This window comes from Trachemys scripta, chromosome 10 (assembly GCF_013100865.1).
Source record: "Trachemys scripta elegans isolate TJP31775 chromosome 10, CAS_Tse_1.0, whole genome shotgun sequence".
NCBI lineage: Eukaryota > Metazoa > Chordata > Testudines > Emydidae > Trachemys > Trachemys scripta.
In genome coordinates this window covers 11,719,850-11,733,626 of record NC_048307.1, presented here as the reverse complement: position 1 = coordinate 11,733,626, position 13,777 = coordinate 11,719,850, and the positions used below count along the sequence as shown (strand labels likewise).

At 46.4% G+C, this 13,777-nt stretch overlaps 1 protein-coding gene across 3 annotated transcripts in view; it reads right to left on the bottom strand.

The window, feature by feature from the left end:
- Nucleotides 1-400: 400 nt before the first annotated feature.
- The window catches only part of MAD1L1 (mitotic arrest deficient 1 like 1), a 528,574-nt gene continuing 515,197 nt past the window's right edge, over nt 401-13,777 (bottom strand). For all 3 annotated transcript variants that reach the window (XM_034784297.1, XM_034784298.1, XM_034784299.1), the window contains one exon: nt 401-1,801. In XM_034784297.1, coding sequence (XP_034640188.1) covers nt 1,643-1,801 — 159 coding nt within the window. In that variant the 3' untranslated portion in view covers nt 401-1,642. The remainder of the gene's footprint in view (nt 1,802-13,777) is intronic.

The following is a 13,777-nucleotide window of genomic DNA, read 5'->3' as shown; positions in this document are numbered from 1 at the left end:
TCTTGTGCTTGTAGTGCCAACTTTGTTTGCTACAGTTACTCCAGTGGGGAAAGATTGGGGCTAGAGTTGCTGCGAGTGTCCTGAGAACTAACTTTCCTATATGATTCCTGCTGAGAACGGACGAGGTACTGCCTTTCCACAGGGTTACGGAATAGAGTATAATGGGATGGCAAGGGGAAGCCATTGAATTGGCAGGAATCTCTGTTGTATAATGGCTTAGACTAGTATCGTTTCTGGCACTGATGAGATGTGCCTGGAGAACCGAAGAGCTGCGTAATATGCCCTCCCTTCCTGTGGTAAAATCAACCCAAGCATCACTGATTGACCATCCGTTATCAAAACGGATACCATTGACGCCACGGAAGGTGCAAACGCTCGATAAAAGAAGCATACACCTAGATGGGGAAGTGACACTTTATTCTGAAAAACAAACTAACCAACCCCCTCCATCATAGTACAACATTTCAGAGCTGTCAGAAAGATCCCTCCGGAGAGTCAGGAGAGAGAGGTGGTAGTGGTGGTGGGGGTTACACCCAGTAATACAAGAAGGTGACAACCCTGGCTATGGACACTGGGCTACAAAACAGCAATACAGTGAATACACCACGAAGAGGCCATCCACTCCCTGCTCCTTTCCCTGTGTTCCTGAGATAAGCCAAGCAACCACCCAAGAGTCTTGCGCAAGGAAGGAAAAGCACTCAAGTGACGTCTAAGCAATGGACATACAGCACGAGAGGGAGAAAGAGAGACGGGTATACACAGGTGCTGAGTTCTGGCAAACCAGGATTTGAAGTTATGAAGGACTAGATCTTGCTAAGTTTTATGTCTTGAATCAGCGAGCTATCTATGAGAGCAGGGTGTATCCGAAGGGCCCCACTATCCATCCATGACTCCAGTCCTCCACAAATGTCAGAAGCCAACCCTTAGTCGTCATTAGTTGGTGGCAGCTTGAGCTGTCATCTCCCCTAGAGCCTGTGGTCTCTGTTTTAAAGAGCTATCAGTTGGGAGAGGTTGAGACCCAATTCAACAGGATCGTCCTGCAAGAAGCTGGGACTTGAGCAGCTGTGAGCTCCCCAAAGCCAGCATTCTCACGCTCTTCCCGACAGCGACTCCCGTTGAGACTGGCAATTTAATAAAAAGGTCTCAATGTTCATAAATAGGGGGGTGGGGAGTTGGCAAAAGGAAACTCTGACCTGGAGTTATACATGCTTTCCCCGGGAAATATTACTGTGGAAATCTGCATGTGTGTGGTGGGCTGAGAGCTGTCAGAGAGATTGGTTAGTAAAATCAACATAAAAAAAGAAAGGCCTTTGGGTTGGACTAACATTATCAAGGAGTAATTGGACTTTGGGCCAAAGGAATGTGACTCCAGCTCAGGAGGAAGCAGGAAATGCCTTCTTCATTCAGACTCCTTGGTTGCCTCTTCAAACAGCCATGAAGCGTTTGGGGAGAAAAGGAGAGAGGGGACTTCAAAAGAAATTGGAAGCAACTGAATGCAGCAGAAGAAACAAAAAGAACTTGGCATGGCTAGCTCATGGATACCCTTTCCACTGCACTAGGCTGGTCAGTGGTGAAACAATGATAGTCACACGTCCATTCACAATCCATGTCCAGAAAGTGCAAGGCTGGGATTCAGTGAGGGCTAAGCACAGGTCTGACGGCTGAAGAGTTCGAGGGTTACAGCGCTGAGGAATGCTGGTATGCTGTCCTGATGCAGCAGGTGCAGGTCAATGAGCTCACGGATTGTGAGAGAGAATTCAGTTTCCAGAAGTTGCATCTTCCCACCAGAAGAGCTGGAGGCCTGAGGGGAGAAGGAAGAGGTGGAGGGAGGGGAAAAGGAAAAGAAATTGTTAATACAGTAGGGTTTTATTTCATGCCAAATGCTGACGAATTCTAGCACTCTCGCTATGGAGTCTCCTTCAGCGTGCATCTTATTCTAATCAAAGTAACGTTATCTACTGCAGAGCAGGTGTTCAACACATGATTTAATTGGACCATTATTAAGTTCTGCATTTCCAAAATCTCTGAACAATACCCCCCAGGTGAGCCTCAAATGAATAATGAATTATAAGGCAGTAGGAAGAATGTTTAAAATATCTTGAAAACAAACTTTAAAGAGTCTGAACAATTAACACATGCAGTCACAGCAGAAAATACAGAACCAGGGATGCTTTAGAAGAGAAATCTTTGAATAGCCTGGTCTTGGGAGGCAGGAAATAGTCAAAGAGCTCTTTCTCCAGTAAGAATCAAAGCCCTTAAGCCCCTCCTCTCTTGGAGGATAAGGAGACATGTTTTCAATGAACATTCCCTTTAAATGAGCCAATGATCTACCTTTAACTAGCCCCCTTAGTTCGGGTATGTCTACACTGCGATAACAGACTGAGAGCATGGCTGTAGCTGGTCTGGGTCAGCTGGCTCGGGCTGTGGAGCTATAAAATTGCAGTGTCTACATTCAGACTTGGGCTTGAGCCCGTGCTCTGAGACCCTCCCCCGGCCAACTAGTGGGGTCTCAGAGCCAGGGCTCCAGCCTGAGCCCGAACTTTTATGCTGCAATTTTATAGCCCAGCAACCAGGGCCGGCTCCAGGCACCAGCCGAGCAAGCTGGTGCTTGGGGCGGCAGCTTGTAGGAGGCGGCATTCTGCCCAATCCTAGGGCGGCACGGCCGCATTTTTTTTTTTGGGTGGTGTTCCGCTCCGGCCGCCCTGTAGGGGGTGGCGCCGTGGAGGACGAGGGTGCCCTGCAGCAAGCCCGGCAGCCCCCGTCCTTCCCTCCCAGCCGACAGGAGCGGTGCGGAGTCCTCCCAGCAGGCGGGGCACATCTGCAGCGCAGGGAGTCCCCCTGCACCGTGGCTCCGGCCGCACGGCAGATTTTTTTTTGCTTTGCCATTCTAGCCGCCCCGGTTTTGCTTGGAGTGGCCAAAAAGCCAGAGCCGGGCCTGCCTGCAACCCAAGCGCCTGGGCTCTGAGACTCGGTGCCGTGAGTTATTTATCACAGTATAGACAGCCCTGCTTCACATACCCAGGTGCTTTGCTGATGGGAGAAATTATTCCAGACACACACACACACACACACACATAAAAGGGTGGAATCCCAATACACGGGGAAAATCTCCTCTCGTCATAACATAGGTTATAAAAAGGATAAAGAAGCAAAATGCAAGAGGAGCCAAAGGATGCTTTGAGAGCCCCTCATGCCGCAGGCGGCACAAAATCGGCTTGTTTATTAATAAACCAGCAAAACTATCACAACAGAAATTCAAATTTTTCTCCCCAGACATTTCCCTTTTGGGAATGATCACTGCTCCTCATCTACCCCCTCAATGAAGCAACGCTAGAGGCAACACAAGCACTGCCTAACAGTCCAACCTGCTTCAGTAACAGGACATTCCCTATCCACAGTCCATGCAGCAGAAGGGAAACCCTGAAGCAGCTCAGGTGGAACCACCCTCTCTCAAAAGGGATATCGATGACCTGAGCTGTGGGTGTTTGTGCGTGCAGGCAGCATGCATCTTCGCCTGCCAGAAGGGCAGCAATAATGTCAGGGAAGCACCAAAGGCCCTGGGGATCTGTTTGTTTCCAATTTCATGTTTTCAGGAGTCAGGATTAATTTCATTATGAACTTCTCATGTAAATGTCACTTCTGATTGTGAAGCGTGCAAGGCACAGAGGAAGCCCCTGTCACATCAATGCCGGGGAGGGGATTTAAACAAGATTTTATAGTGGAAAAGTAAATTAAGAGTTTGTTTAAAGCTCTTCCACTTCAGTTCAGCTTAATGTTCATTCCTCTTTATGAACTACTCCAGATGGTGAAGTTTAGAGCCGTAATCCTTTGTTTAGTGGAGCCACCCGCCTTGCTTTCTGAGCATCCATTGTGAAACTGGGCCAGACAGGGACAAATTGAAGAGACTGACTGGGAAAGATGAAAAACTGGCAAATGACAGGGAGAAAGGGAACTAGGTCAGTGAGGGATATGCATTTGCAATCTATGCACAAGCCCAGGCACAGTGTGGAGCTCTCACACAGCCTTGAATTAGACCATAGGCCAGATGCTATCGATCAGAGATGTGCCGAGGCGGCCAGATTTTAGTTTTGCAAATCCAAGCCCATGGGTGTTGGATCTGGTTCTATGTGACCTGAAACACTAAAGTTTAGGCTGGTGAGAGGAAGGTCCAAATATTATGGAGGCACCAGTTTTGTCTTTATAGTCAAGGCTGAGTTGAATTTTGCAAAATTGCCAGACAAAAACACTGTTATGATAGCACTGGGGTTGAGAGTCCATGTCAGTAATTTAGGGTAAAATACATTACAGGAATGTAATTATTAAATCAAGCATTAAAAAGCCAGGAGATTCAGAGTTAAAACCAAACTTTTTTTTAAAAAAAAAGGCCAAATATGGTCAGATAAGGAAATGCATAGTTAGGGGACCTAAAGAACCTTAAATCTGTTCAGTAGTGATGGTAGATGGGAGGAAAAAAATGTCTAATGTGTCTTTAAAAATCAGCTCAATCTAATCTGGGAACAAAACCACGAAAATGTCTTATTCACAGTCGTACGGTTAGCATGTTGTTACTGTTAGAGATGTGTAAGAAAAAGCAGCATGACTTGAAGTTGGACTGAATATGTGTCCACTGAAAGGACCGAGTCAAAGATGATACCTAAGTTATGGGCCTAGTTTTTTCACTTTTGGTTAATGGGCAAATCAAGGTGGTTTGTTTGGGGTTTGCAAAACGAAAGCCAGATCCAGGTTCTATTTTATCCAACCCACCAACATTTTGGGGAACAGACATTTGAGTTTTGGCCTGTTTCCATTATCACTCCATTCTGCGTTCAGAAATAGAAAGGATCTTTATCAGGAAAGCAATTTAAATGGGGCAAAACACCCTCTACTATGTACTGGTATGTGCATGACCCAGGCTAGGAGTTCCAAGAACCCCACTATGCTTTGTACTTCTAGGGTGCATTGCCCTATTGAGTGATTACAAAATCAGAAGCAGCTTTTTGGCCATATTGTATGAACGGGACAAGTGGGATCCGTCTACTGTGCGGTGACATGAACTTCCAGCAGTCGCTTTTCAACCTCCTCAGAGAAAGGAGTCTTTAGTACAATTGCTTTTCCATAAGAGACAAGATTAGCTGTTCCCAGTCAGAAGAAAACATCATAAATCTTCCTTTTAACCCTGGAAATTGGTAAATTATTCAAGGCTTTATAGTTTTTTATATTTTTTTTGAAGGCAGAGACTTGCATTACAGATAAAGCCTTGTGTCAGCACTCAGTCCTTTAAGAGAACCAGGTACCTTGGAACTTGTGTGCCCTTTCCATTTGTTCCACTCTATTTATCTGTCTGTGCAGGAGATGAAGGCTTGAGTGGGATCTAAAGCTAATCATGGAAAGTGAATGCCCGAGAGAGGTGAGCAGCCCAGCGAGGGAGCTGCTGGCTCCCTTTCAGTCACAGGATAAACTTTCTATTTGTCTCGCACTCTGCTCACTCCATCTGCAGCCAAACACTTCAGTCAATATCTGTGTTTCAAGCTGCAGATTTATTTTGGCATTCAGAAAGGCACAGAAAGTGGAGAAGGGTAGGTAGGAGCAGAGTAACCTCTCCCACCCCACTCCTTTCATGAATGCCAGGATGATCAGTCTTGCTGCAGGCCTGGAAAAAGAGCAATGCCTGTATGCATTCAATCGCTGCACTTACAGAGAGGCGAAGAGTCTCTCTGTAACCGTGAGCATCACAGGAAAGCAAACATTAGCTCCTCTCACCTCCAGCAGGGATCACCCTCACGCATGGCACAATAATGATCTAAAGCAGACTATGCTCACAACACCTAGGGACACTAGATGCTGCAAAAAGTAAAGCGTCTCCTTGTTAGGAGGTCACCCCTGGCAGTTGCCAGGACCATGCTGGTGTTTGTAAGTGATGCAGCGACGTGTGAAGAACAAAGGAGGATCACTTGTCGTTGTCACTTCAGCAGGACTGTGCCGGTGTTGCTATAGGTATGGTCGAGATTACGCTTTCTGTCTCAGCCTTTGTTACTTATAAACTTTCCAAAAAAGTGATCTTCTGGGCTGAAATTTCTCTCTCCAGCCTGGTGATGATGATGTTAAAGGTCTGATAACATTTTGTTTGGCTGTTTACAAGACACTCAAATGGTTCGGACGGATGTGTGGGACAGGGACAGCAATTCACACTCCCCCTGTCCCCAGAAACACTTTTGCAACTAGAAAATTAAAATAATGTACAAAAATCTATAGAGTGAAACTTGGTGTGAACTGTCATCGGTTCTTAGTAGACCAACCAGCTGGCGGCAAGAGGTCACACAACACATGGGTCAGACACAGTGACAGAATGCTGGCCAACACATGGGAAAGGGAACCAAGCATTGTTTGGGCAAAAACCACAAGCACATTCAAAAGCTTGCGACCATAAACAAATCCGACCCCATAGTGTGTTGGGCAGTGTCCTCTGCCTCAGTTTCCCACCTTGCAGTGGAAAAGTCTGACAAATGAATGACCCTTAAACACATCACTGCCCTCTGCCTAAGCTGCACCCCTGGAGTGCTGTGAAGAGAAGGAGGGAGGGGAGAGGGAAGCTGGGCTACAGAGGCCCCAGAAGAAGGTTGGCTGGCGGGAGAAGCAGCAGGGGAGAACAAGGGTTGGGGAAAGGGAGAAGAGGAGACAATCCCATCATGCTGTTTGATACAATTCAGGATTTCACCACAAAGTGGGGCAATCGCCTCCTTTTCATATGAAAATCCACTGCTCTATCCATGGGTGATGTACACAATAGATGCACGATGTAGGAGCATTCAGACGTGTGTATGCAGCGTGTGCTACCGGGTCCTCACAGTGTGACGGTTTTCATACAAAGGGTTAAGGCCTAAGAGGATGTGCTGCTTGAACTGGATTGGCAGAGTGACTCGCTACCCCCGACACAGTGAGGAACTTTATTATTGTGCAGATGAAACTCTGCAATACTCCAAAGTGAATGGGGCGCCTTTATTTTCAAGGCTACCTTTTATTAGGTGTTTTAATGAACAAGTAACCTGTTGCCCCAGTGACATTTACTCAGGGAAGCTACTGGGGCTGCTCCATCTCATCTGCTAAGATGTCTGCATTGCTCTTCTCGCTCTATGGGATCACCTGCTGTGTGACCTCCTAACGCACCAAGACTCTGAATACATTGCAGGGAACAATCCTGTATGTGGCATGGGGCAGGACTCTGAAGCCTAATACCCATGGCTCTCCATACCGTTTCTCTTCAGCGCATGACACTTTCCCTCTTGTGCTATGGACTCATCCACCAAGACACCTGCACTGCTCTCCTCACCCCCTGGTACCTTACTCATCTGCTGATACCTCCTTGCTCCAAAGGCGTTTTTATTCACTGTATGAACTTTGCCATGCAGGCTGCATGTCTGCAGTGACCCTTCGGCTCCTGCAACACACTCCTCACAAGATGGAACCTCCTACTCAGGGGCGGCTCCAGGCACCAGCGAAGCAAGCACTGCAAGCGGGGGGCGGCGTGCCGGTCGCCGTGAGGGCGGCAATCAGACAGCCTTCAGCAGCATGCCTGCGGGAGGTCCACTGGTCCCGCGGGTTTGGCAGCAGGTAAGCCAAAGGCGCGGGACCAGTAGATCACCCGCAGAAACACCGCCGAAGGCCGCCTGACTGCCACGTTTGGGGTAGCAAAAAACAGAGCCGCCCCTGCTCCTGCTGCACTACCTTTCACACGTCTAGGCCCCAGCTCTGCTGTGTCTAAGACGAGGAGCCCCACACGACCTAGCCTCCTTTAATCAGGGCTCTGTGGCACTCTGTTCACTTTATAAAACTCCTCTGGCACCGACCTGGGTATCTCTTAGGAACTCTGCAACGTTCTTACCCCACCTAATACCGCATCACTCAGCAGTGTTATCATAGCCCACTGCACAACCTGCATGCCAGCTCCCTAGCTGGACACGACACCTGCTCTCCTGTCAGCCATAAAAAAACCCTAATTCAAGTTCTTTAGTTTGCATGACTTACTTTTTATAGTTCCTCAGCCAATCTACTGCAGGGCTTCTCTTTTTCTGCCTACCCCAGATCACATGTTCTCTCCATCCATTAGTATGGTTAAATCTTGTCACAGTCCAACAAACCAATTTTAAAACCATTTTTTAAAGCAGTCGGCTCTGACCTTTAAACAAGAAAATATTTTTTTTTTTTGCCTCTTGCTTTGGATTCTGAGATTTTTCTAAATGTCAAAGGCCTACTGTCCACGCGCAGCTGTCAGAGAGAGAGAGGCAGTACAGCCTCAGAGAGGGCCCTAAGCCTGTTCTCGGGCTTCCAATGCCCAGCAAAGAGTACACATTAAAAACAAAGCTCACGTAGAAGAGTCTGTGTGCGCGCACGCATACTCCCAAAGGAACACACACAAATAAAAGTATTTGCAAAGTCTGACTGCTCAGCTAAAAATACCACAATCAATTCCTCCTTCAAAGCTAGGGCTGATGTTGTAAATTCAGGCCAGGGCAGGGTGGGATATAGAGATAGGATTTGATGGCCACATTTTTCTCCCTGGAGTTGGTGCACTACAGCCTTCTCTTTAGTGTCTGCACCATGGGATTACTCTGTAGAGAGGGTAATTCTTGCTAAGTATCTTTTCCCCTTTAAACAGGCCTCTAGAAGATCTCTTCAAAGCTTAAAGGATGGAGACACACAAAGGTGGGGGGGCGTTGACAGGGAGACTGACTAGTGAAGTTATACAATTCAATCAGGAGGGTTCTGAGGATCTGTATAATTGCTCAGACTTGGCTCTCTTGGGTGGCGATATCATTATCAAAATCCCCCAATTGAATTATGCTTCACTAATCAATCTCTCATAAGCATTACACCCTGCTCAAATATCAGGTCCCCAGGTAGCTGGCAAATCACTGTAATTAGAGGCTGTTCATTTAAAATGATAGAAATATTAAAAAAAAAAACCAAACAACAAAAAACCAAATTTGCCCACAAGATGTGGTTGTGCCTGGAAATATTTATGAGTTTATTGAACTCCCAGTCTATTGCTTCTGTTCGTTTATTTTTGTAGTAACCAGCAGGTTTTGTTAGCCTGTGACATCATGCTAGCATGCCCTACGGGACGCTCAACGACCGAGCATTAATAAGGCTGTGTGGTTGTCCATCAATCAGGGAACACTGCCTTTCACAAAAATGACCTCTCCTTGTCTTCAGCTAAATTCCCTTTCCCCATAATATTCTCTTTGTAACCTAAAAGAGGGAGAACTGGTTCTTTATAATAATTGCTTCTTGCCAAAGACCTCTGATCCCCATGTTGCAAGCTTGAAATATAAAGTGGATTTATGAGGCAGAGGGGGGACGGACGTCTCTATAAAGTGCCTTCCAGGGAACGTAATGAAAAAGCTGCTCTTAACTGCTGAGTGAAGAGGACCAAGTGCCTGGCAATCCCAGGATGAAAATTGAATACTGGGGTAGGGTGAGGGAGGAACAACCCCATGCACATGTCAAGATTTATGACAAACACTTCCTGTCTCTTGCTTATTATTCAATATTGAGATGAACCACAACTCCTGTCTCTTCAGTACAGGCATTTAGCTGACACACTTCCATCTTTAATCTGGAACATGACCCAGGTTTTATATACACAAGTGATAAAAATTGACTGAGCACCGGCTATTACACTAACTCAGTGTCAGAGGAAACAAGTAAGTGGAGTGCTGCACATGGGCAAGTTCCTTCACACAACCACACGCTTTGACTTATCTGCACAGGCCCCAGGAGATGGCAAAAAGGGAAATTTAAACACGAATACCAACATTTGTCAAACTGTATCCACTTCTCTCCTGGGGAGTAAACCAGTGGGTGTTAGTCCTGGGGAGAGAAAAAGTGTGTGATGGATGACTTTTCTTCTGTCATGAGGTCTCCCACAAATTGCTGCTGTTTAGATAGTAAAAAGTGACACCCTAAAAATGAGAGGAAAGGTCTCAGGCTTTAAACAAAGGGAAGAATTTATAAATATTTATACTATTTGATAAGTACTACTGATTTCTTGCATTCGTTTATTCAGATAGCACCTTTGATCCTGAAGGATGTACTTACAAACTATTATTTTCACAACCTCACCCCACCACTGAGGCAGCCACCTCTGGGGTGGAATTTGGCAACTATTTAATGGCACATAGAAACACTACACAATAGTTTAGGATAGGAAGAGACAAATACCATATTCTAATGAGATAAGAATACACCCAGGGGACATCCCCTAAACAAAATCCTCTTGGTAGCCTACAGGTATGCCTACACTGCAATAAAAAACCTGCGTCACGGAGTCTCAGAGACTGTCAGCTGACCTGTGCTCACGCTGCGGGGCTAAAAATTGCGATGTAGATGTTTGGGCTTGGGCTGGAGCTCAGGCTCTGTAGAACGTCTCTACACTGTAATTTTATAGCCTCGTAGCCCGAGCCCCATGACCCTGACTCAGCTGACCAGGGCCAGCCGTGGCCATGCTGCAGGTCTTTTATTGCAGCGGAGATGTACCCAGCAAGGCTAAGCGTAAGATTCTATGTTATAACTTCCTACCAGACCTCTGGCTAGTAGAAATAGCTCATGTTTGGACCTACCTCTGAGGTATTAAAAAATGTCTTCCATCAAAAAAGAAAATGAGTGCTTAAGAGAATAAGGTTTGAAATCCACAGATTTTTTTCAAATAGCAACCAATAAAAATCCCAAACATGGGATTTATGTCTTTGAACCAAATTCCTCCTTGTCCTTTGGTAAAGAGTTCGATACCTTAAAAAAATCAACGCTGCTACAGTATCTTAGTTCTAGAAGCAAGGAAGAGGTACTAACTTCTCAGCCATTGGTACCGCACCTACAGAGAAATGGACATACATGTCCTGACATGACTGGTGTCAAAGAAAAGCTTCTGAATAGCTGGACTGCTAGGATGTCCACGCTGCAACTTCCTGACCACCTGTGCAATGACCATATCGGAACGGTCAGACTGGGGAGTGAATGGCTAAAAGCTATGAAGGCAGAGTGAATGGTTAACAAGCATTAACAGCCTCTACCACATGTGCTCTGTAAAGTGGAATGCCAACCCACTGTAGGACAGACAAATTAGACACAGAAAAATCTCTTGTTACTTCCTCTAAAATGACTCTGCACTTTTACACTGCAATGCTAGGGGCTATTGTTTAGCTAAATTTACATTTCTCCTCTCCATGTAAATAAAGGAAAATAGCAGCTGTGGACTCTCCTACTGAGATCTCCCATCCAAAGGTATTCTGTAGACTAGTGATAAGATTGTCCATCCTTTTTGATAAAATCAGAGCACGAGGTTCTGGAGTAAGTCAGAAATGTGGCTGCAATTCCAGCCAGCCAGCACCTGGCTCCCCAAAAGGCACACTATAAGAAGATCAAAAACCAGCATGGACCCCGTACTGCAGACAACTTGAGGGAGGTGATAGGGCCTGGGAACAGAACCCTGTATCTGAGAGTCCCCAGTTTAGAAGAGGAACTAGCTACAGTAACAGGCAGATTCATTTTTCAAGTTCTTCTCTTCCTCACTGGGAGAATTGGAAGGAAAAAAGGAAAGAGGATAACCTCGTTGTTCCTGGAAGCAGGTAACAACTGAGAAAGAAGAAGGTGGACTAGGATGATCTGTATAGGCTTTGATTAATAGGTCTCTGTGCTTGCTGCTTCCTGTAACAGGGAGCCATTTAGCTCTGTTCTGAACTGTAGTTCTGAATGGTAAAACAAGTGAGAGAACATGTAGAACAAAGCTTGCAAAATATTGTGTGAGCGCAAGAGACGGAAGTGGTATTAAGGTGAATTTATATGGAAACATTTCATAAACTACCTTGCTGCTGGTACAATGAACTGCTGAGCTTCAAGAGAAAGTATACGACTCTCACCAATGAGAAAGACGTTGCCTGCATCTTCACTACTCACTGAGTGCTAACACTGATTCCACAGACACTCACCACTCTTCTGCTCAGTCTCTCTGCATTGTGTTCCTGCCAGGGGCCTCTAGTTTCCTTATTTTCCCTTCTCCAAATTATAACAAATAGGCAGAAAAATAGACACAAGCCTGTGGCTTCAGTGATAAATGTGACTCAGGGAGCAAGGGGGTCGTGCAGACTTCAGGATTCACTAGTTACCAGCTGAAAAACAAATTCCTCTCGTTTCAGGAGATGGGCTTTTTTCTTTGCCAGAGACAGTGGGTGACTGCACATCAGGGGAGAGAGGGGCTGGGAATGGTTAAATGAGCAGATTATATGAGATGCCTGTGAGGCATGTCTCACTGGAGCGACTGTTACTTTACTATCCAGCAGACACCAGTGTGTGATTAATACGTTTATCTTTCTCATCTCCTTGGTAGCCTTATGGATGTGCTGTCATGAGCAGGGAAGGGGAAAGGATAGAGAACTGAACCAAAAGATGTTGTGACCATCACTGTCCTAGGGAACCCATTGTGATTAACTTAACTACAATCAGATATTAGACCTTAGGAGTTTGACCATGGGATTGGGTGGTGTATAAAAAGTATGCCTGCTCCTATCCATCCAAGCAGTGTAGGGTTTGTGCAGGGCGAAGTAACATATGGGCCAGATGGCAGATTACATCGGTAATTTGCATCAAGTTTATTCATTACCCTCTTCTAGTTCTTATTTAGTTGTAATCCGGCTCCCTGGGCAAAATTTGGGTTTAAACCCAAAATCAAGAAAAGCAATGGTACGCCCTTAGTCCCTTGTATGCAATCAATGCGGAGCAGCACATTCTGTACTACCCAGAGTAAAATCACTGTTCAAAGAGGAGAAAGAAAAATATAGCCACACGAGGATATAAAAAAACCTCTGAGTCTGACCCTCTCTGAGGCTCCGGGCATGAAATATCAGACTTCAACCTGTCACCAGTTGTCCTTGCATAGAATTGAATCTTGGTGCTTTATGACTCCTATATAATCGCTGTCTACCATTGCTAAGTTTTCATTTTGGCATCAGAGTAACCTTAGTTACTCTTGAAACTTCTGTGGCTCAGTGTTGTCAACTCTCATCATTTTATTGTGCATTTAGAAATTCTGATTTTTTTTAACCTGTTTCATGAAAACAACTAAGAGCCACCAACTCACAACTTATTCGAAACGTCCACCTTATTCTAGGGTTACCATTCGTCCGGATTTACCCGGACATGTCCTCCTTTTTGTGCTAAAAATAGCGTCCGGGGGGAATTTGTAAAGCACTCACAATGTCCGGGATTTCCCCCCTCCCCGGCAGAGCGAGCGGCTGGGAGGGCTGCAGGGAAGTCCCGGGCTGGACTCCGGAGCAGCTGGAGAGGAGCTCCGCCCTGCATTCTGAGCAAGTGTCTCAGCACAAAGTGCAGCCCTCCCCTTTTGCAACTGGGAGCGGTTTCTGCCATGCAGCGTAGCAAAACGGGAGCGAGAGCACTTTGTGCTGATACAAGGGCAGCTCTCCCCTGCAACCCGGTCCGGCAGCACTGTGCAGGGCCAGGGACCGGGTTTTGTGTTGTGCAGGGGAGCTCAGCCACGTGTCCGGCTGGCACAGAGCCCAACACCCTGTTCTGAGCAGCAGGGTAAGGGGGCCAGGGGGCAGGAGAAGGGGCAGGGAGGTTCTGAAGGGGGCAGTCAAGAAACGGGGGGGGGCTTTTTGGGGGGAGTGGAGAAAGTTTTGGGCAGTCAGGGTACAGGTAGGGGGCTGGGGGGCAGTTGGGGGGGTCTTAGGAGGGGGCAGTTAGGGGACAAGGAACAGGGAGTCTTAGG